The sequence below is a fragment of the Pagrus major genome, chromosome 13 (genome assembly GCF_040436345.1).
Source record: "Pagrus major chromosome 13, Pma_NU_1.0".
Taxonomy (NCBI): domain Eukaryota; kingdom Metazoa; phylum Chordata; class Actinopteri; order Spariformes; family Sparidae; genus Pagrus; species Pagrus major.
This window is the reverse complement of record NC_133227.1, coordinates 11,846,144-11,870,133: the sequence shown is the minus strand read 5'-3', so window position 1 is coordinate 11,870,133 and position 23,990 is coordinate 11,846,144. Positions and strand designations below refer to the sequence as shown.

Here is a 23,990-nt window from a genome sequence, read left to right as displayed (position 1 = left end):
TTCATGTTTTATACACAGTAAGTCACAGTACCTCATTAAGGTTTGTTAAATTTAACTGAATACAAGATGTCTCCTATTAAGTCCATTCTAAGTATATGTGTACTTTCCACATCACACTAGTGTACGTTAAATATTCTACCATGATTGGCTTCCAAGGTAGTTGTGATGTCACAAAGTCCTGCTCATATGTTCAGGTGTTACAATCAGATTCATGGTGATTCCCTTTCTGTAGATCCTGCACAGTGAAGCTCAGATATCAGTGAAGGAAGAATAAGCAAAACAAAAGTTTTTGAATGGAGGGGAACTTTAAATTAGAAAACAATTGGCTTGTTTTGTTAAATGAAAAAGGGGTTTTGTCGAAGAAGTACTATTGGTAGTACTATGTAACATCTTCAAACGATAAAGACCTGTTTAAAAATCATTCATGTATCACTTTTCAGTGTTTCTATTACCCACTGAGTTTACTCTTTGCTATGCACTCAGGCTTAATTGGCTTTAGAAAGCCTGTGCTAATGCTACACGCTGAACTCTATATCATGTCACACCATACAAGCCCCGTACCTGAAAATGACTGACCATACAACAAAAACTACAATACAGTATGGCAATCTGCAAGTTATGCTGATTTATTTACACTAAAACCGATCAATGTACAGTACAGTTGTGTGTAATTGTTGTATAAGCACTTTATGGTGTGGTATTTCTAATAATATTGACATATTTGTTGGAAATAAATTGCATGAAACCAGAAAAAATGATGTAGCACCTTTGCGATAAATGCCATGGGTCAAACAGCTGTGACCTTAGAGCCAAAAGCTGTTCCAAACATGCGTTTTTCAAATATGTGAGCTTTTTTTTGTGGGCTTCTCCTCTTTTCCTAATCCAATTTAGTTGCAAATACTAGATATGTACAGTACAGAGCAGCAGTCTCTGTGTGCAGTGGATCTGCCTCTGCAGAACTACTCAGTCTGGTTCCCATCTAGGGCAAAGCGTACGACTGCGCTGCTCCTCCGAGGCTCGGCTCTCTCCAGCAGTGGTTGTGGCTCTCCTCCAGCAGCACCCTGGGAATGATGATGACCGGGTCGGAGAAGCTCGTCCTTAGCGTCTCTACGAGGCAGCACATGGTTAAGACACCAGAGGAGAGGGAGACAGAAAGAGACACACGATGAGGCATTTCTCTCAGGCGGACAAGTCATTGGGTTGAGTTGGGCTGAGCACCCTGTGACCGCTCATTTTCAGAGGAGGATATCAGGCTTTTGTTTTAGGGCTGAACACTCAACAGGAGACAGAACTACAACATGGCTACGGGGCATCTTTAGCTGTTTGCTCATCTAAATTGTGTCATAAAAATGCTTCAAGGTAATCTTGATAGAATTAAGTGACTTACCAATCATGTAATGTATAACTCTTACCCGTCGTGTTGTAGGAATGCACACGTAAATTAAATCTTCTGGCTTTTTTTCTAATGTTGCATTGGACTGCTTTACAATTAGATCAATCCAGGCCAGTGGTTCAAATCTATACTGTGAGCCATTCAATTAGTCACAGTGACAGTACAACCTACAGGATGCCAATAGTGCAATGAGGGTCTCGGGGTGTTCTGTGAAAGAAAAGCCACAAGATGCAGTACACTATGCTGAAAAATCCAAATCATATTAGACCATGTTCACGCGGCGGCCATTTTCTTCTAACATTTTACTCAGAGTGGGAAGCTCAAATGTTGTGGTGCTGTGTTTCAGTCGTATGAATGTAGGCGTTCTGACAAATTGTTATCATTTCACTGCTTCCAGACTGATCAGCAACTGTAAGGACAAAGGAGAGTTTGGGGACCATGTTTCAGGGTAAAACAACAGGTCTGATAACTTATTAGCTTTCACTACACAACAGCTAACGTTAGCATTCAACCACATTCTAGCTTACGTTAGCAAATGTGTAAAGAAATTCAGAAACAACAACACACATCTTGCAGACGTTTGTCACACACAGGATGTAACCACACGGTAATGTTAGCATATATGTTGTTTTACCTTGAAATCAGGCCCAATGTGCCTCCAGATTTTCACTATCACCGTCTTCTCAGCTGCTGATCAGTTGTGAAAGTTTTGTCCGATTACCAACGTTTACACGACTTGCAACCTGGAACACAGCAGCAATACATTTTCCCAGCATTCAAGTTTCCCACCCTGACTTTCGGAGGAAAATGGCCACCGTGTGAATAAGGGCCTATGGAAATAAACTAGCAGTACGAATTAGAGTGAAGATCATTAACATGCACTTACAATTTCCTTTGAACAGTCTCTTTCCAAAGCAGAGCGGCTTCCCTCATTCCATTCATACTTACCCCTCACCTTACATCCGAGCTAACGCTCAGACATTCTAGTGCAGAGTCTAGACCAGATTATCAAGCATAACATCAGATTGCAGGTCCAACAGAAAACAGTGGCAGCATGCTTTAGAGACAAGTTCAAAATAAAAAAAATAAAAACAGTATGAAACTTTTACCCACTGACAGCAAGCTAAGATGCAGAGTGCTTCATTTACTATAAGGCGATTACATGAATGACCTGCTTCATAAATGAACCAAACTCTCGTCCCTGGGTGGATAATTCATGTCATGCACTTTGTTTGAACCATGAAGAGTGGGTGCGAAACAGCAGCTGACTGGGGTTCAAGAATGGTTGGAGATGACTGGACTAAACCTGAGGCCTCCTTAAGACAAGGCACCTTAAGGAACCATACATATAGGATGTGACAGCAGGCAGTCAGACAGCCCCATCCGACACCCCCCGCCCAACCTAATACTAGTGTCCATATGGAAGAGAACAGAGGGGCTATGACCTGAGGAGTAGACCAGAGATAATGTGGTGGTGCACCAGAAAAATAAAAGTGCCACTGTAATAGAAAACAAAATTAAACCACACGTATGTATGAATGGGAATGAGTGGCATTTGTGGCTCGTGGTCTATTGTTTTTTTTCGTCGCTCTCGGGGTTGATTACCTGGGATTGGGTAGTGCACAGCCCCACAGGTGTTGCTTTAGAGTCTGCACCCAGCCAATATCTCGGATTGGCTGGCAGAGTTGTATGTAGTGGTACTGTTTTAGCACAACCCTTCAAATGAATCAGAATGTCACTCATTAGCACACGACAAATTGGACACAGCATCATCCAAATGTGACATCCTCAAATACTCTATGACACAAGTATGAGAAAGAACAATGTGATCTCAGCAAACACACATCTGTGGGTGTTTTTTTTTTTTTTTTTTTGCACAAAGGAGCATCATTCGTACATAAACTAGAAGCCTAAGAAGCACATGACATCTTATTCTGGAATAAGTTTTCTGGACATCCTTTTACATGCATATTGCCCTGCAAATCAAAGAGTTCTTGGAATATATTGGAGACATGATGCAAGAATAATATATTCTTCAGTTCTCGCGCGAGGGCAACATGCACGGCCTGCACAGGATGTCAGAGCTCATGCCAGAATGTGGCGCAATCTTGGATAAGCATAGAAAGAAACTGTGAGAGCAAAATTCTCTTCCATGTGGATTTATTTAATGTAGTCTGTCTCACAAAGACAAAGACTGGGACAGGAGAAACGCTGACAGATACCTGCAACCGCTAATCTTTCATTCTTCTTAACAAAAAATAAAAGCAAGAAGACACTGCTTTTTCTGCTTTTTGCATTTATTTGTAATGTTTCATTTAATATGAGCAAGCAGATAGAAACACAAGCACGTCACAGTCATTTTATTTTTTTTTGCCCAAGACATAACTTTCTTTACCAGACTTTCTATCCTTATTGGCCTAATAATCACAAAGCTAGCACAGGGTGTGTGTGGTGTGCTCAGCACTGTTTACATTTCTGCCCCTACGAGCCCCCACCCCTGTGTTACATGACAAAGGGTCCCCCAGCCAAAGGCTGCAAAATGCTAATGAGTCGGGCCATCATCCCTGATGGGGCACGTGCTCAGCTTGGATAGACATGGTGGCAGTGGTGATGGTCGCTGTCTCACACACCACACATAATAGAGACAGCGCAGTCGTCCACTCAGAATGGAGGGAAGGATGCTGAGCAGCAGAGCTAATGAGAACATTGAGGCATGTGAGGGGGGTGGAGCACGATGATGGGTCGACCCATGACAAGACTGTACAGTGCTCTTCTAATCCAAAAACAAAGACTTGAAAAAATCTCTCTCTATATAGATTTATATGCTAAAACGTGGGAGAAAGCACCTGGATGCTTTGGACCAAGTGCAGCCCCAGCCAACATGTAGCTCTGCTATAATATATAGACAGATATAAGCTATATATACAAGGGAGGTTATAATCAGTTTGAACAGATAACAGGTACAATACAACTTACTTCATGTTCCCTTTTTCTTCAACACATCTCACTGAGGAAATCTGGATTCAACCAAGATTTAAAAAATGAGTTTTTACATCTTATTTTGGTATGCTTTGCTTAACAAACACAGAACCACCATGTTGACCTTGCTAAGTAAATCCAGTGTTGAATCAACATTTTTAAAACATACTCAACCTCATCAAAGCAACATCGCTGTCGTACTTTTGGCCTGGACTCTACACAAAACAAGCAGAACAACATGGATTCAGAAACAGAGAGTGATGAACATGGAGTCCAAAACACAAGCGGTTGCATATTACATTGCTGTGCCCTTATTGTGATGCATTCAAGTTCACCCAAAAATTAATATTCAGTCATTTTCTACTCATCCCCCTTCACAGCAAAACAGCGTTGCTGCATTCTCCTAAACAACTGAAGTATCTAGGGAAAAAAACAAAACAACTGAAAACAAACCAACATAAAATGGCTCCTTACAGCTCATCCAGTGTAACCCAAATCTCTGGAAGCCCACAGATCAGAAATTGATTTTTGAAAAGACTTTATTTCGATCCTTTTTAAGCTTGAATCTTCACTGTAGCCGCTACGCTAAACGTGCTAGCGTGTACCCAATACTCGTTCAGGATGTAAATAACATCTTTTCAAATCAATTTGGGATCTCAGGGCTTCCAGAGACTTGGATTATGCCAGCTGAGCTGTATGGAGCCAAAGTCCCCATCTACTTCAGTTGTTTAGGAGAATGCTGCAGCGCTGTTTTGCTGTGAAGCTCCAGAAATGTTTTGTGGACAACAGCATGAGGCTGAGTAGGTGATGACTGAATTTTTCAATTTCAATTTTCAATCGGGTGAACTGTCCCTTAAAATAGCAGATGGTATTAACAGATATAACTTATTTATATTTATATTTTATCCTTGTAAACAAATTACACACGGCAGTGAATTCTTCATTATTTATTTGGAACGTGAGTCTGTGCTTCATCTATAGGGCTCCCTCTCTAAATGTAAAAGTGCTATTTAGCAGCAATACGAGTCGTCTGCTATTGTCGCGTGGCAGTCTAATCACATTGGTCATGGTCACCCTCGGCAGAGTGCGTTTACAAAAAAAAAAAAAGAAGCCAAAATGAGGTTTGAGATGGGGTGCACGCTATTTAAATTGCATATCTGCTGTGAGGCTGTGCTGAGGGCTCAGTCTAGTTAACAAAGACTACGTTGGAGGTGATTACGCTGAGTTATGGCTATGGAGATTGACAGCTTTGCACGCTGTGGGCTTGGCAGACATGAGACAACCTGAACCAGTCAACACAACGTTTTCCTGCTCCACTGAACTCATCCCTCTCTGATTCTGAGAAATGTTGTTACTCTAATGTAAAATGTCGTTCTGACTGCACAACAGTGTTACCTAATTCAGCGGGAATACTCATCTGCTATGCAAATAACTGGTGTTTAATGCATAATCAGTTTAGTGTGACCCAGATGGTTAGTTGGCAACAAATTGGGTGTTACAAAATAGCCTTGAGTGAATTAAAATACCACTGTATGTATGAATGGGTTTCACATGAGCGGAGCAAATGCTGTATGGGAGAACAGGGTGTTTATCTTTAGATGAACAGGTTAATGTAGCCAACAACAGTTCAAAATGAGACACTGCATTACAAAATCACATTTAGCAAAGCGTTGTGACATTGCCCAACACAGGCTTTGAGCCCTGTGAGCTCTACCATGAACAGAGAACAGCAGGAAAAATGACAAAGCAGGTACAGAGCAAGCCGTGGATCACACACTCATGATTAACCAAGCGGGACATTTATCAAAGATTTTCAGTTTTCCCGTTAATTTAGCAAGTGCAGAAACCGTATCCAAAGTGCCAATTCGATTATCTTTCCCCCCAAAAAAACAAAAAGAAGAAGGAGAAAAATCCTTGATAAACTCAACAAAGCAATCTGTTCAGTTGATCAAAGCCAACCCGTCAGATTTGCTTGTCGTTGGGCCCATGCAACAAGAGCCATCCATTGGCTAGCCAGGCAGCCAGTAGCCATGGCAACCTGGAGATGGAGGCGAGCAGAGTGGGGGTGGTGGGTGGCATCAAATGGCGGAGGGAGAGGATGCTCCCGCCCACTCCTTACTATAGTGATCTAGTATAGCGTGAGAAAGGGAGGAGCAATGACATGTCATGTCTAAACCCGAACATATTATTTTTATTATTATTACTGTACAAACGTAGCCCAGAGGTAGTGAGAGAGGACAGAGAAGAAGAATGAGTGCATACTGATAGACTGAACAGAGAAGGGAAGAGGAAGAAAGAGACTGGAGGGGGAATCAGAGGGAAAGATGAGAATAAAGATGAGAACCTTAATTAATTTTGCAGCCTCTGTGTTTGCTTTCCCCCAAAAAAATAAGAAATAAAAGGAGAAGTAGTGCTAAATGATTTTTACTCTTTTGCCTCAGCCAGTTTGTTGTTCATCTCTTTACTTTTCTCCTTGTCCCCCACGGCTGGTCGGTTCTCAGGCTGGTTCTCCGAGGTCGTCTTCTTGGAGACCTTCGAAGCGGCGCTCTGCTTATCTTTGGCTTTCTTCACTGGCTTGCCCTGGCCAGATGATGTGGCTCCAGACTTTTTGGGTTTAGAGCGAGAGGCACTATACCTGTCAACCTAAGGATGTCGGACAGTGGAAGTGAGAATCCTGAGCTGAAATGACTCAGTTATGGCTAAAACTGTGCTGTGTAATGAGATGAACATGACAAGAATTTCACAACGTTACAGTAATATAAACAGCTCCCCTCCATAAATTAATTTCAATTATTCTTCTACAAAGTTAGAAAGGTGCGTTCTCACCTGTTTGATGGGGTCTATGTAAGGCTCGCTGTACAAACTACGTATCCTCCTCCTCTCCAAGGCCTTGTTGTCAGCAGACCGCAGAGGGACTTGCCCCTTGAAGGTGGCACTGTAGCTGGTCTCTAGGCTGGTCTTCCCATCCGGGGGCAGGTACTGGGACTTGGCCCGGATCATCTTTGCTGGCTTCACATCTCTGTAAGCTTTGTACTCAGTTCTGTGTGGAAAGAAGGAAGTCAGCTCTCAGTAAAAAACGCACTATGTTGTAGAACTCTAAACCCCTTCAATAATGATTTCTGGGAACAGTGATATATGTCGTTTTGGAGTGTCACTGGAAATCAACTTATTCAGTCGTTTAGGTATGAGGATGTGTTGCCATGGCAGTGCACAGTTAGAGTGACAAGTTAATTATTTTCTACAAGTGCTTCTGATAAATACTAGAATACTTTTAACATGAATGTTTCACGTTAAAGGAATAGTTTGACATTTTGGGAAATATATTCATTTGCTTCAGCATAAATATAACACTATAGTCAGGAGACTGTCAGCTTAGAATAAAGTCTGAAAGTGTGTAAACAGCTAGCTTGGATGTCCAAACCTAAAGATGACACAATACCCCAGAACGCCACTGTGCACAACTTGTCATTTCAACACATCGAGAAACAACACAAACTGAACTTTAGGGGTGCAGCCACTCTAACTGCGTCACCTTTGGACAGTGATAGGCTAGCTGTTTCCCCTTGTTTCCAGTCTTTATGCTATGCTAAGCTACTCAGCTGCTGACTGCTATTCATATTTTGCGTACAGAAATGAGAGTAGTATCAATCTTCTCATCTAACTCTTGGCAAAGAAAGAAAAAAGCATGTTTCCCAAATGCCTGATTATTCCTTATAATACAGATGAATCTGTTTGTTATTGAATAAAAGACCACTGGTACTGACCCCAGCCACAGTCTGTTCACCCTGCTGCCATCTGGAAAAGATACAGAAGTACCACCAGACTACAGAGCAGCTTCTCTCCTCAGGCTGTGAGACTGTTTTTTTTAATCTTGTGTAGCATAAAGGGACTTCAACTCACATTATATTCTACAACCCTGGTGTTGTAAAAAGACTATTAAATAAACCTTCCTCACTGCAGTTTTTCCACATGAACTTTTTTACTGGTTCTTTGTACATTTTCAGTGTTTTGCATATTTTATGAGTGCTATTTTCTGTTTTTGTGTTGCGGCTGATATCACTGCTATAATTATCCCTAGATGCAAATCAGTGATGCGTCTCTATATTGTCTTCGTAGGTGTGTATATTGCTGTATTTTGTTGGTGTGTCTACTGAAAAACCGTCTTTGTTGGAACATCATTAAAAAAAAAAAGACATCACTTATAATGTAGCATGACACCAATGTTGTAATCCCTGTCTACAGGAAAAATGTGAGGTGAAGTGGTGCATTACTACTGTAGAGCGGAGTATGTCAGAGGTACTGTAGGTGGGAGGAGGTCTGCAGCACAGTCTGATGGTGTGATACTCTGTAGTCCTCACACAGCAGTTCTGAAGAAGGTCAGCAGTGTGGCGTTCACACAGAGCGGGCTGGCCTGCAGCATGTGCTCTGTATCCGCCTCCTCACATTTAAAGACCAATAGATACAGTCACTGTACCGCAGAGGACAACCACTGCAGCTTAATACCAGGTGCATGTTAACACTGCATCACTCGCTCTCTCTCTATCATTTACGATTTCTATTTGTCTCTGCAGTGTACTGTATCCCCTCAGCATTACTCATTTATTCATTTGGAGCGGACCACCATATGTTACAGATACAGAAACTGCATCAATCAACACCATATCCCTTGTAGAGCTGTAACTAACAGTTACTTTCACTGCTGTTTGATCCAGAAAATGTTTAAAAATCACAATTTCCTCATCACCAAGGTAATGTCATTAAATTGCTTGTTTTGTCAAACCAACACTTCAAGACTAAAGATGTTATGAGTATCAACAGTGTGTTTTTAGACATAAAAACAAAGAAAAGCAGCAAAACCTCACTGTGGAGAAGCTGGAACCAGCGAATATTTGGCCTTTGCTTTAAATGTTAACGTCTCATTAATCTTTATACAAAGGTCATCAGGTATGCTTTAGACACAGAAATGTATTAATATCTGAGGAGGAAGCTTACACTCTTCTTTCACAGCCAGAAACAAAAGTGCTGTACATTTGTAATTTACAAGTACATGTGCTATTTGGATACAGATGTACTTTGCACCATTGTGCAGCTCTATAGAAAATGAAACAATGGACAATGTCAACATATAACTCTAAATGACTTGGCTAACAGTCATATAAAACGGTTAAAACTGGCATTAATCAACAAGAAAATATGATTTATGTACACCAACACACATCACAAAATTGGGCCATTAAAAATTGTTTTGCTTCTGGATGCCATGACGCTGTAGCTAATTACAAAGGAAAAAAAGACAGCTCTCTGATTAAGGCTAGTCAGATGACACCTATCAGTCGTCCCCTGTGGCTCCAGTGGAGTGACAAACACATAAACTCTACAACCCCCAACGCAGCACAATCCAGTGTGAGCACTTAGAGCCATGCAACTGTAGCCAGGGCTCAGTGAAAAGTCTCCACTCCCTGTGCAAGTAAAGAAAAGCACTATATTTGGCAACAGCACTTAGTGCGGACAGAGGAGCAGACAAGGCCGGGCTGCTGTACTATAGACTCATTAGAACAATTTGTAAGCCCAAGTCGTATGAAAAGACATCAAATCAATAACGGGCAGTTATGGAAAACAGCCTTGGAGAGCGTGTGATCCTGCTTAATGTACTGTAATGCATGTGGCAAGGACAGGCGCAATGATTTTACATTTTTTAATGTACTACACTGAGGAGAGTGTTATGAGACAGAGCTGAGCTGTCGGGCGTTGCGTCACAGTGTGAAAGCAGGGTTGTGACCTCAGGTGTTCCTGTGGTGCGTTATCATGGGACAGCATGTGGTAGTGAAATGATAAACAACAACAGGTCATGTGTAGGTTACAGCCCTAGACCTCATATTTCTCAAAGGCTTATAATTGTGTGGTTTTTTTAGTCGTATCTATGTTGGTATTGCTGATTAACAGACCTTGGAAAAGACTAACAAGACGAAGCGTCCACAGCCATGCTCGCAGCTCTGTGAGGCTGTAATTAGGCTGCTAATTAACTCAAAGTACAACTGAGGCTGATGAGAATGTCTTGTTTATACAGGTATTTGGTCAGAAAACAAAGTATTGGACAGGTTAAAGGTATAATATTTAAAATATATCCAGAATTTGAAGGTAGCTCTGAAAAAAAACAGGTGGCAACTGCTGCTCTTTGCTAGCTATCCCTGGCTGTACCTAGCTACTGTTAGCTAATTAGCTCAGGTAGCCGTAGAGTCAGTGGCCCTAGAGTTTGCCTGAACTGAGACGTCAGATGGCAGGGGGAGTCACTGCAGGCAGTGGGACTCAAGCCTACCTACTAGCCTACTAGAGTGAACGCGGCTTCCAAGACCAGGGATACAGTACAGAGGCGATTTACAGTGGCTCCGGAGAGGCGTGTGGCAGGAGAGGAGCAAGAGAGAACTGGACATCAGCAGCATGCACAAATGGTGTGTCGAGCTGGAACAAATTATTAGTAAAATTATGGCTATATCTTACAAATTGCAACTTTAAGTCATAAACAGACTGTCCCTAAAACCATTCTGCTAACATGGATATAAATATGAATTTTTCTGACGTGTTACAGAAGTTGCTCAAGTATTTAATTTAACCTTTGTGAATGAGACAACTGACTTTGACTAATTATTTAACAGATTTTCGATCAAAAATGAACGCAACGAAGATGCCTCAACTTTCATCTTCACAACGATATAATTAGTTCCCATTAATCTCAATTTAAATTAGCTGTCAGGCGCTAACATTTAAGCTGTTCATGTATTAAAAAGACTGAGACATTCACCGTCAATTTAGCATAATGTGATAAACAGACTATTTATGATCCAAAGGCTGGTGACAGGGACATGGCTGCTGAATACAAAATCCCTCCAGTGGTGCAGAGGAGAGGTGGAACTCACACAGGGAGTGAGAGATTACATAACAGGACTGAAGTCCACTTTCAATGCTCGACTGGATCAAGAAGCCACAATGCAAAGACAGGTTATACAACAATGTCCAAGGCCAAGGGTATAAAGCACTCATATGACACCACAGGGCGTGCGTGGGTATGAGAGAGAGACAGAGAAAGAGGCAGATTGTGAGTGCACACAGGGTTCACAGTGTGAAACACCGGTCTGTACAGTAACATTGCTACTATTCATAGACATATGACTGTGCAACAATAAAGCCAGTGTCTCTGTGGTCAGGGTGTACTTGGTACTTGTTTAAAAATCAGCGGTCAATACGCGTCTTCGGTTCTGCGGCTGTTGCGTCAGAGAGCTGCTGGATACATCATGAGAGGGAGAACACAACAGTGTGACGTTCACATGAGGCTGTTCCCTTCAGCTCAGGAAATACTCTCAGTGTTCAGTGCCACAGCAGGTGGTTAATGTTGGACAAAGGCATTTTTTTGTGCAGTACAGACACTTAGGTTCTGAGTGTACTTGGTGAACATTTTTCCTTTGACTGCATTTCACTGTGGCAGGAAGGCAAGTTTTACAATGTACATCCTGAGATTTTGGCAAGAAAAAATACTTCTAATCCTTAAGTACTTACACCACCTAGCACTACTCCTCTTCAGTATTATGGCTGCAACTATTTCTTTTTTCTATAAAACTTTGTATCTATTTTTTTTGTTGATTAATCTATTGATTATTTTCTTTATTGATTGGTTAGTTGTTTGGTCTACAAAATGTTAGAAAATGATGAAAAATGTCCATCAGTGTTTCCCAAATCCCAAAGATGACGTCCTTAAACGTCTTGTTTTGTCCACAAACCAAAGATATTCAGTTTCCTGTTATAGAGGAGGAAAGAAATCAGAGAATATTTACAACTGAGAAGCTGGAATCAGAGAATTTTCAACTTTATTTTCTTAAAAAATGACTGATCGATATCAATTATCAAAATAGATGGCGATTAATGTAATAGTTGATGATTTATCGAATAATTGTACTCTATCCAGTACACCGAGCTGTAATCACCAGGTTTTCAGCCATCTTGCCTTCATCAGGATGTCTGAGATTTTTTCTTGTTTCCTTTACAGTCCATTAATCAGTCATGTGACTAAGATCACCAAATAATACAGTAATTATACAATACAGCAAAATAATCATTCTTTTAAAAACATTTTTTTCTTACAAAAAAATGCTCCTTGTGGATACATAAATTTACAAGTGAAACTTAAATGATCATAATTACAGAACAGACAATACTACAAAAAACTTTTCATAATATTCTTTAGCAAATTCAACCTTTCAATGGGTAAAAAAGGCTGAATCCAAGTTTTCTCAATACAAAGCAGCAAATTCTGTAATCTTGTTATCTTCAGAAATACAATATACTCAAGCCTCTTCCATCTCTTTATATTTATGGACAACTCTTACTAATGTAAACACTTACTAATGTAAAAGTCAATCTGTGGTTGACCAGTGCGCATCCATCTATTAACTAAATTTAACTGGAACAACCTCTGACACCACTCTGATGAAGGCAGATGAAGGTGTTTGTGTGCTGGACCACAATCTCTGAGTACTTAACCACAGAGGCACAGTGAGGAACCTAGAGTGTAACTGAGGATCCTTTTTCAGAGGCAAACACTGTGTCGTCAGTTTATTTTTTATCTTTGTGATATTTCATCATATTGCAACAACCGTGCAGTACTCCAGATGTTCGATTTTTGCTGAGAATGTGTCACAGAAGTGAAAGGTTCAATATAATCCATCCTAGGGCTGCAGCGAATGATACATCTGCCAAATATCTTCTTGATTTATCATTTGATTAAAGAAACATGCTGATCACAGTTTCCTAAAGCCTGAGGCGACATCACCTTTTTGCCAACCAATTCTCCAAAAACCAGAGATAGTTACTCCGTCACAATAGACAGAGAAAAGCAGGCAAATCCTTATTTTTGATTGACTGATCAACTGATCAATTAATTGGCTAATCGTTTCGGTGTCGTCCCAATTGCATTTGTTATCTGGCAGCAAATAAAAGTGGTGAACATCAGAGACTGGGATTTAAGGATTAATATCTGTTTTTTTTTGATTGCACAAAGAGTAGTTTTGCTTTATACTCAAGAAATTCTGTCAGATAGCATCTACTGTATCACACACCAGTCAACCCTTTATGAGTAGTTCAATATCTGACATTCACAACACATTTCAATAAACCAACTCTTCTTCTTTCTCGTACTATTACTATTTTTCTCTTTCTGAATCTTCCCTGCTTTATTATTTTGTTGGATATTGTTCATTTTCTGTGCGTCACTGAGGCCCGGGCACTGTTTTATACTGCCTGATATTTCTTGCTGTGTGACTAAAGCTGCTTTGGACAGCTGACCCTGCTGACCCACTGTGGTGAAGGGGATGTGCAGAGAAAGTCCTCATCGCTGCAACCGAACACTGGCACTGACAGGGGTGGAAAGATGCCAGGGTACAGCACTGCTGAGCTTCATGCAACCCTGCTCTAACATGCCGCAATCTGGACCACTCACCAAAGGAGAGCGATAAGAGAAAGACTCTAAAACCAAAATGCCTGCAAATGTCTGCACTGTGGGATCAAATAGCGTCGAGTGCACAGGTTACCCCACAGTTAAAAGTGTGATGACAGGTTATTGGCAGGCCGCAGAAAACAAGTAGGGATTAGAGTAAATACAAGTCGGATCAAATTTACTTCAGTAAAGGATTCCCATTGAGGAAAACTGTGTTTTAAAACCCCAAATCAATAAAGTGAACCAAGCTTTTTATTGTAAGCAGCTCTCAGGAATACTGTAAAAATACTATAATACCACATAAAGTGCTCCATACGACATATTAGGGCCAAAATCTTCCTAATTTTGTATCCAGATAACGACATGAATCTGGCACATTTTAGTAAACTGTATTAATAATTTATATATAATGACCACATGGAAAGGCCTTCCTATTACATTTTTAAGGTCTATTTTACGGTCCACGCCTTTTAAAACCATATCCACTTGACAGAAGTAGCCTCCCTTTTAGGTACAAGCTTCTCATTTTTTCTTGTCACATTCACTCTCCTCCATGTTTGTTTGTGTCACCTTCATGCTTAATTTCCAGCCTGCATCTGTGCCATGCAGCAGAATTCAAAGTGTCATCTAAAGGACGGAAACATTTTGCCTTAGGATTTTCTTACTTCCTGTTCCCTCATATCAAAGTCAATGGGGTTTTTGAATGGGTTTTTGGTTAGATGCCTGAAGTAAGGTCTGTTTTTGACACAAGCTTAAGAGATTTTCACATTTTGTGCTGCGACACAAAAATACATCAGTTAACAGCCCACACCTGAGCTATAAGTGTTTATGTGTCCAAAATAGGTGATTGCTAACAAGCGGCTAAATGAGACCGCAGAGGTTGTCGGGAACATTAGACGTCATCATGCCAAACACGGAGACTCGTCTACTTACCAGTCTGTCTTTACAGGTGGATTTTAGTTACAAACTATTATTATTAACTCTAACTTTACAACTTGTAGAAACATCAATTTATAGTTAAGTGTGTATAGTTTACTGTAGTAGTCATGCAACTACTAGTAGTTTGTTTGTAGCCTATCATTAGCTTTTCACTCCTGGAGAATTTATTTACAATTCAAAAATCGCAAAGTGGTTTTCATCTGTGAAGATAAACAAAATGTATAAAGTATATAAAAAGAATCATAAACTTGGGTTTGCCACAGAGCTTAATTTCTGCAAGAATCAAAAATCCATTCGAAAAATCCCATAGCCTTTTTATCAAGGGAACCAGGGACATGGTAACTTCTGAGTTAGCCTACAAAATGTATATCATGGCACCCTTTAGACGGACAGATTTCACCTTCTCAATTCTCATTAGAATGCACTTTTTTCTTCTCTAAGCCATATTATAAATCTGTGCACCAACACCACTGATACAAACTTGTGTTCAGTTATCACTGATGGTGACCACAGTAGTTCTGGCTCTAAGTCTTACACCAGTGCTGGCCTGCATGAGATAAAAGGCTGGCCCGCTTCTCTCACAGTATTCCAGGGAATCAATCCGCCTACGCACAATACTGTAGCTTCTTGGTGTGTCAGAGCCTGGCTTCTGGTCAATACTCCCTCCCTTCACTGGGATCTGTTGGCCTCATCTCTATCTCACAGCCTCTCTACAGCCTCTCAGGCAGTGGCTCAATGGAAACAGCTACACTGAGAGCTGTAACCATAAATTAGAGAATTAGAGGGGCTTCTCACTGGGTCACAAAGGATGGCTAGCATGCAAATTTTACAAGCATTCTTGGTATTGTCAGTAATTACTGTCAGTAACTGGGCATTTGCAATGGTAAAAATAAAAGTTATGCTAATTCTTATAAAAAAAACACAACTATCCAACATACTATAGAAAAAGGAATGTTTTAAAAGTGTTTCTTTGGGCATTTTTTGGGTTCTTAACAATAATGATCCAGCCATTTTTTTTCACAAAGTACAGTTTTGGTTACAACTGCAGGTTTAACTTGGCCTCAGTATCTTACATAACTCATTCACATCCTGAAGATATTTCCATATGAATTAACTGTAATCAGATATGATACAATCAGATTAGATTGATTACATAAGACAGTTAGCTTTAGCTGGCAGAGCTCTGAATTCATGCAACAAATATATATCAGCTGAGATATTAGGATTATATTTCGGCAACAATGCATCTGACACAACTAAACCACACTGCTGCACTTTTAGTGCAAATGAGTTAGCCTGGGACATGTGAGATAACAACGAGCCGTTTTTTTCCCCCTGACTCGTCCCGTGTCTCTGTCTCTGAGCTGAGGCTGAATGGGTGTTTCTGCATTCACTGCTCGTCAGTAAGAACACGAGGCTTTGCCGGCTCTCTAAGAGGATCATTTTTAAATCCAGCAGAATCCATTGGCCTCTTTACTGCGTACTGTCTGGTAAGTTCTTCAAACGTGACATAAAAGACAAAGTCATTTTGAGTTGGCCGGGCATCCCTGTTTGGGAGAGGGAGGATTTAATGTGCCCAGGTGAGAAGAAAGCCAAAAGAAGAAGCTCCTGAGGTCGGCCTGTGATACGTGACACAAATCAAAATTAAAAATTGATGCCTCTTCAGTTGTTCTCTCCTTCTTGAACTCAGTGAACCCGGTCTACCTGCCTTACTGCGATGAAAGTGCACTCTCATTTGTCATCCTCTGTTTTTTGCTTGATAATTCTATAAGCAATCTGCTCTTTAAATTCTTTTATTAGACTGCACGCATCACATGATGTAACAAATAATGCTGACAAGATGAAGAATAGCCTTTGTTTTTACAGCAGTGCAGAGAAAAAAGACTAACAAAGACTCCAGCAGTTACTGTCTGAGACTCATGCAAAAACATGGCATTTTAACATAATGCAGCGAGTTGGAGGCGTGGTGAGGGTTGGTTGGGGCTTGTTTCTAGGAGGCTGTTGGGTAAAAATGTTGCACCAATTCAGGCAAGAGAAGAAACAGAAAAGGAATGGCCTTCAGCTTTCCCAGGTGCACTGTAGTAAAAGAGCTTTTATGTTCAGCGAGCTCTCCGTGGATAAATAAGAGTTTATAAAAACAGAAAATAGAGCTGAGGGGAGCGGGGCTTCATGTGTAATTGGCCTGGTGCAAATGGGCACAATGGAACGAAGGGCTGGCTTTGAATAGACAGTGAATGTGTCTCCTGAATGAAAATTACATCATTCTACAGAGTCTATATACGGACTGACTGACAAGAATTACACTAAGGGGAAAAAGGAAAGTTTTTTCTGGAACCATAACCCAACTGAGACAGGATTTTAGGAGGCAGGAGTTTAAGAATTATTATTATTAACATTCTTAAAACATCTCTGTGCTATTTCAAACTTACCCTGAATGTTGACAAGACAAAGTAGGTCATTCTCAAGAGCCCATCCATTCCAATTAAAATTATCCAATCTTATAAATACCTGTGAATGTGGCTAGACAGCAGTCTCACTTTTAAGCATCATGTGGAACAACTAGCACAGAAACTACAGATAAAACTTCTTTCTTTTCTTCTTGGAAGATTATTGGATTAAAGACTGTTTCTCTCTTCAGGACAATAAAATGATTGATGATGTTTATCATTGTGCTTTCTGTTTCATTACAGGAGATAAGTATATGTTTTTACTATTTATTTATATTATTATATGAAAGAGTAGGATGGTTCTGACTAGCAATATGAAATTGTTACCTCCACTTATGTTTTCAGCTGTGTTCCTTTGTTTGTTTGTTGGTTGGTTTGTCAGCAGGATTATAGATTGCCATGAAACTTGGATGGAGGCTGAGTCTCAGCCCAGAATAAACATCATTAACTGTTGGTGTGGATCCAGAATTTGTTTTCATTTTTTTAACATTGCAAGATTGGGTGTTTTTAAACATTTTTGTTAACTTCTCAGGGAATAATGCATGGATCCTGATGACAAAAATCACGTGTATTTAGGTGGCCGGAGTCTATGAGTGAGTACAATTTCATGTGGATCCAACATGGATGAGTGAGTGAGTTTAAGTTATAGTTAAGCAGTTATGCATGGTTAAAAATTGATACAGGGCTGTCGAATTTGATCTTGGATTAGGCTTGATTAAATTGGCGGAGGTATGCACTCTACTGAGTGCCATTTTCATTTTCATTCATCAAAGGTCTCCTTCAAGAGCTTCCAAAGTTGATCAATCCTTTTCTCAAATTTAAAACTACTTCCCACAGACCAGATCATAGGACTGTTTTGCTTTAGTTACACATGGGGTGAATATTGATATTGGTAAATCAGCCTTCTTGCCTTCAACTACTTTCCACATGTTTTTATTGTTGCTTTTGTTATGTCTGGTTATGCATGTTTTTATTCTCTCTATGCTGTATTCAGGTCTCTCTTACAAAAGAGATCTTGATCTCATTGAGATGATCTGATTAAGTAAAGGTTATACTGTATATACAGTACATGAACCAGACACACAAATGCTGTTGTTTTTTTAACAGCTCATTTGTATCAGTTTGTCACAAAAACGTATCAGTTTAGACATACATTATATTTTACATTAGTGGTATATTTGTTATTAGTCAATAATGACAACTATGGACAACAGCTGCATAGTTGGCCAGTTACAGTAATAATGACAAACAGCTGGTGCTGTAAGTCACGTCTGACAGGGTTCTGATATTTTGAAGTTGCATGGTAGCTGCTTTAGCTAAGGTTAGCTGCTCCGACTGATAGGACAGAATGCTTCACAGCTCTGAATCTTGAAGACCTCAATTCAGAGATGTAAGGTTATTAGATTTCAATGATGATACGATCAACTTGACAGTTAATGTTGAAGGTTCTGACAGCTGTGTTCAGCGGTCTGTCAATTATGCTCAATGACGACTGAGCTGTCTGCTAGCTGGTCTGAAACTGACGTGAAGTGATTGCAAACATCATTTATGTCCAAAAACAGTTTCTGCCAGTTTTTGAACAGTAACAGAGCACACTGCTTACATTAAATTGACACAAAGTGGTTTCTTCTTCCACAAACCATCTTTAACCAAAATGTGCAGATAAGGACATGCAGAGACTGAGTTTTCTTTTCATTTGTTTCAGTTAAACATGTAAACTACCTCAGATATTGTTTCTTTGGCGTTTCTGTACTACAAGTATGTGTTGCTTGTTATCTGACACTGATATATCTGACTGTAATGAGCTCATATCGGCCAATATATCAGCATGGCTGATTTTTAATCTACACAAATGAGGACCTAAGACTGGCCAGATAAAAGAATGTACTCCATGGTCTGTTAATTCTTCTATGACATAAACCTTTATGCTGTTATACTGTCTTTAGGTAGTTTGTAATATGAACATTAACTAGGACGAAGAAGCCAAGCAAACCAATACAATAACTATAATGACACTTTTGGTGATTAATGGTCTTTTTCTGTTTCTATGTTTTTCACAGAACTTCTCATCTGTCACCTCTGAGTGACCTAGTGTGCTGCTGGGAAATATTATAATATCATCATGTAGTGTCTCACTATAATCTCATTTTCATAATTTGATCACATTGTTAATGTGTTTACAAAATGATGTCCAAATGAATGATGTAGTTATAAACAAAATTAGTAATTTGCTCAAAACATGTGAAGAGTTTGTTTAACGTAAAGCAGTCCAGTGGAACACAGATCAGTGACACAGTGAATGTGTTTTTATAGTGTGATATTGAACATATATGGCCCTGTCCTAATTCAGAGATCAGCCTCTTCTTTTTATAAAGTACAGTGATGGTCCTGTGTAATTATGCATCATCACTTAGTAATGCAATGACTGTTAAATGTTGTACTTATGTGTATGTAACTGTACTGCTACTGTGTGCACACTAGTCATTGTATTAACCCACAGCTGACCTGCTTTGAGTCTCTGCTTGCTGCAGAGGAAGACAGAGTCTGACTGGGCTTCTGCTTGTCACTGTGCAGCCATTTCATGCCATGTGGGGGGAAAGCGCCCTGGGCTGCACCCTGCTGACTGCTCCACAACACAGGCCTGGCAGCAAGGCACCAAACAGCTGTAAGACTCACTCACTGATGTCACACAGTGTCATTCAGAGTGCCAGCCGAATCATGCTCAGCAAGGATTCCTGTATCAACCTGAGTCTGTACTCTGTGACAAACACTGAGCAAAAATATACTAACTTGCGTTCTTTCATGTGAATATCGTGTGTCAAAATAAATATTTTACTGATTGTATTCAATATAAAGTCTTACTTTTCTTCAAGACTAACCCATTAGATGCTGCTAAAATCCACTAAAAACCAGATAACAGCAGCCGTACCAACAAAAACAAAGTGACATGGATCTCATATGTCACATCATCTCTCACTCCGACCACCAGCAGCCTCCCCTGAACATAAATGCAACCACTTGCGTCAATGCACAGCTTCAGGAGACATGCGCACACACAGTGAGTGTGACATGCGTGACTTGATGCTCATCCATCCACCAGTTCCCATCATCCTCAGGAACGTTGCATAATAGGACAGAGATTAGCCCCGCGGATGTAAACATCAACAGTGTCTGGCTATAACTCCACCTTGACCTTTCCATCTAATTTCATTACCTGTGGGGAAAGTGTGACTGCTCTGTAATGTTTCACCATGATGTGTTTACCTCTGAGCTGCTTGTTTCAAGATAACAAGCTCTCAGTTAGTTTGTGAAACCACTGTTTTCCTCAAATGAAGTGATAAATTATTTACCCCTCATTAAGTCCCGAATGTGCAAAAATTCACATTTCACACCAGTTAAAGGTTTGTCAGGGGGCCTCCAATAAAGGACTATGTGATTATTCTGGGAATGGGTTCAGGGAGGGTGGAGGGTTAGGAGAGCAGAGCTACAGTAAAGTGAAACAGGCAAAAAATATATAGAACAATGACAGCGCTGGTTTGAAGAATAAAGAATAAGTGGGTAACCAGGGTGCATCATTTTGTTCTGTGTGCCAGTTTCCCAATTCCACTGTCATTAAAGGTCCAGTGTGCAGGATTAAGAGGGATTTAGGGGCAGAAATGGAATATAGTATTCATACGTATGTTTTCACTAATCAACATGAAACTAAGAATCATTACCTTACAATGAGCCTTTATATCAATAGAGGGAGCAGGTCCTCTTCCACGGAGTCCGCCGGTTGCACCGCCATGCTTCTACAGTAGCCCAGAATGGACAAACCAAACTCTGGTGCTGGAGAGGGTGTTTTTTTGTGTTGTTAGCGGCCACCTCACCTACAATCTCACTACGAGATGCCACTGAATTATACACACTGAACCATAAACAAATTACAATATTAATTGGAGTAAATCATCTTAAATTATTTGTGCGTCAGTGGAGCGGAGAGAGGCACTCAGACGAGGCACTCGAGAACGTGCAAAAAGTCTGCCATGGAAAATCTGACCCTGAATCCTTTAGAAAAGAAATCCACAGTCAGCAACATGAAGCGACCTAAACAAATCGTCCACAGGCTTGTGGAGGCAACAGAGAGAGACGGTGAAGGTCTCACTTTTCTCACCACCTTACAATCTGCTCACAGATGGCCAATACAACAGGGATTAACACATGTAAATTGCTACAGATGATTATGTAGAGCTCCTTTAATGGATAAATTGCATTAATATATTCATGGTGTTATGCTACTTTAAAATCTTGTGGGAAGATTGCTGTGATTTTTGTCTGAGCTGAAGGGAGTGTTAGTAATAAGAATAGAGGGCCTCCTCACTGCAGTAGTTTTCGTACAACATTTTCACCAGACAACATTCATTTCTTGTGTATTCTGTAAATAAGGACTTAATTGTGTAAAATCTCTGGTTATAATAGTTTTGTTGCTAATCAAGTGTCTTAATATCCATGTATATTTGTATGATGTGACCTTTGACCCCTGTGACCCTGGCTGGAGGCCTGGCTCTGGACTCAGTGGTAGTGACAGACAGTGTTTGGACTCACTTGTACGAGCTGCCTCCCGTGAGCTCCTCTCTGATCTGCCTGTTCACAGCGTCCGCCGCCGCCCTCCCTTTGCCCTCTCCTTCCACCTTCAGGACAACTTTCTTCGCCCCGTCCTGTTTACTGGACTTCTTTTTCCTCTCCGGGCCCTGGAGGAGGTCTTTCTCCTGCACCTTGTCGGCGATAGCACTCTTCTCCACGCCGCTGTCCGCGTCCGCCAGCACTGCGTGCTGTTTGGCGTGCCTGGACCTGTCAGGTGCCCGCTCGTCGTTGGGAGGTTTGGGTATCCAGGGGTGGTCGTACCTTTTCGGGATGGGCCAGGGCTTGTAGTCCTTCTGGTACTGGGTCTCGCTGTTGAACGGTGTTTCCGGTCCGTGGTACTCGTTCTTGGGTTTACAGCTCGGTTCGGGTCGCACGTTCCAGTGCTTAAAGTCCTCGCGCATCACCGAGCTGCACACGCGCTCCTCGGAGACGCACCTTCGCGGCGCGCGTGTGCGGGATTCTGCGCGAGACGGCTGCGTTTCTATGGCGACCCGGGCCTGGGGAGGGTGGAGCGGCGGCTGCAGCTGGATGTGCTGCATCTCAGAGACGTCCGTGTACTTGGTGAACACCAAAGGCACCGCAATGTCAGCCTTGTCCAGCTGGTTCCAGAAGCGGGCCATGCAGCACGCCCTGCTGATACAGGGCCACGCCATGACGGGCTGTAGAGAGCTCCACTACAGCACAACCGGGTCCAGAACCAAGAAAAACACCTCTCTACACTCCTGTGTCCTGATGTGAGACAAACAAGATGTCCGTGTGTCAGGCTGCACGGATGGCTCCGAGACGGTTGGCGTTAAATGAGCGTCTTAATTAAATCCATTGTGCTTCATAAATACACAGATTTGAACGAGTTTATTGAGATAAACCAACCGTAGTGCTGTTTGCTCTGCTTCCCTCTGTGCAGCTCTGTCCCGTACGTGCTGCTACATCACTCCACGGCAGGGCACTGCAAGGAAAAACGGCCCCGCCCGCCTGCTCAGCATCCCGGAGACAAACCGGGGCCGCGAGGAGGAAAACTGTCAAGTCACAGGGAATACAAAGGGTTTCCGGTTCAAGCTGCAGCCTCAGGAGGGACTGGTTCGCTTGTGAAATAGGGCGAGTTAACTTTAAAAACACCCTAATAGGGAATAAAACACATACATATATATATTACATTGTATATATGTACGTATATTGTAGGTTGGCAAATTCTCGTCACGTCACATATCTGTCACTATAAACACTGATTTAGGTCTCCTGCTTTTATTTTGAAATGTGAACACTGATTTCCGATGTGAGGCTGGTCAACACGGTGAACTTGACGTAAACGTAAACGTGTTTTTACGCACACTGCGTCGTGGTACAGGGGGAGGGACGTGTGGTCCAACCATCACCTCTGTTACTCACAACATTCTGATGTTTTATTAACATTTGGTCAGTAATGAACAACGTTATTGCCTCATGTAAGCGTAAAAAAAGTAAAATAAATATATTTTAGGAGAGTAGAAATGATGAAGCTGTTTATTATGATACCAGATGAATTTTAAAAAAAAAAAGAAAAAGAAGATAGTTTTAAGTTGGATAACATTTCCATTCACTATTGCATTAAACACAATTAATAATTTATTATTTTTTTAATATTGGAAGAAAATTATGAATGAATTATGTATAACACAGCTAATCAAAGGCATAAAAAGCTCCACACTGTTAAACATAACGACACTGATTCATGCAGACTTGCCTTTGTGACAAAGCCCAGCCAGTATTTGCAGACTGTGCCGGCAAATGAAAGAATTCATGAATAATGCCAACTCATTACACACCCTGAGGGGCTGTTTCCCATCACACTACAATTTCTGAGACTCCTAAAAGACAGGCACGTTATCTAAACGAAGGGTTTTAATAATGGAGGCTGGCAGCTCATTTTTAGGAGCAATAATCACTCCTTTGCTTTAAAGCATAATATTTTTCTTTTCTTGCATCATATATTAATATTGTTATTGCAGTTATTTTTTATATTTTATTCAGCTGCATTGACTTTTTTGTCAGTGGGTGCAGGTAAAACGTTAACCAACTGACTGACTGCAAGATCAAAGTGTGAATGAGGTGATTAAAGGAGATAAGCCCTGAAGGAGTCAATAATTTA

At 40.9% G+C, this 23,990-nt stretch overlaps 1 protein-coding gene across 1 annotated transcript; it reads right to left on the bottom strand.

The window, feature by feature from the left end:
- Positions 1-959: 959 nt before the first annotated feature.
- On the bottom strand, positions 960-22,518 carry map6a (microtubule-associated protein 6a). Its single transcript, XM_073480146.1, has 5 exons — positions 21,827-22,518; positions 7,199-7,412; positions 6,801-7,015; positions 2,999-3,109; positions 960-1,107 (listed from the first exon to the last, which is right to left on the bottom strand). The coding sequence occupies exons 1-5, from the start codon at positions 22,516-22,518 to the stop codon at positions 960-962; spliced, it is 1,380 nt and encodes a 459-aa protein (XP_073336247.1).
- Between the last annotated feature and the right edge of the window lie 1,472 nt (positions 22,519-23,990).

Bases quoted from the DNA above. Each gene is read 5' to 3' on its own strand.
- map6a (XM_073480146.1), bottom strand. From the start codon at position 22,518: ATGGCGTGGCCCTGTATCAGCAGGGCGTGCTGCATGGCCCGCTTCTGG. The intron at 3,110-6,800 runs GTAAAAATCATT...ATTCATTTGAAG, and splicing joins AAACTGGCTGAGGCAAAAGA to GGTTGTGCTAAAACAGTACC. The intron at 1,108-2,998 runs GTAATCAACCCC...GCTGCCTCGTAG, and splicing joins TGTGCACTACCCAATCCCAG to AGACGCTAAGGACGAGCTTC.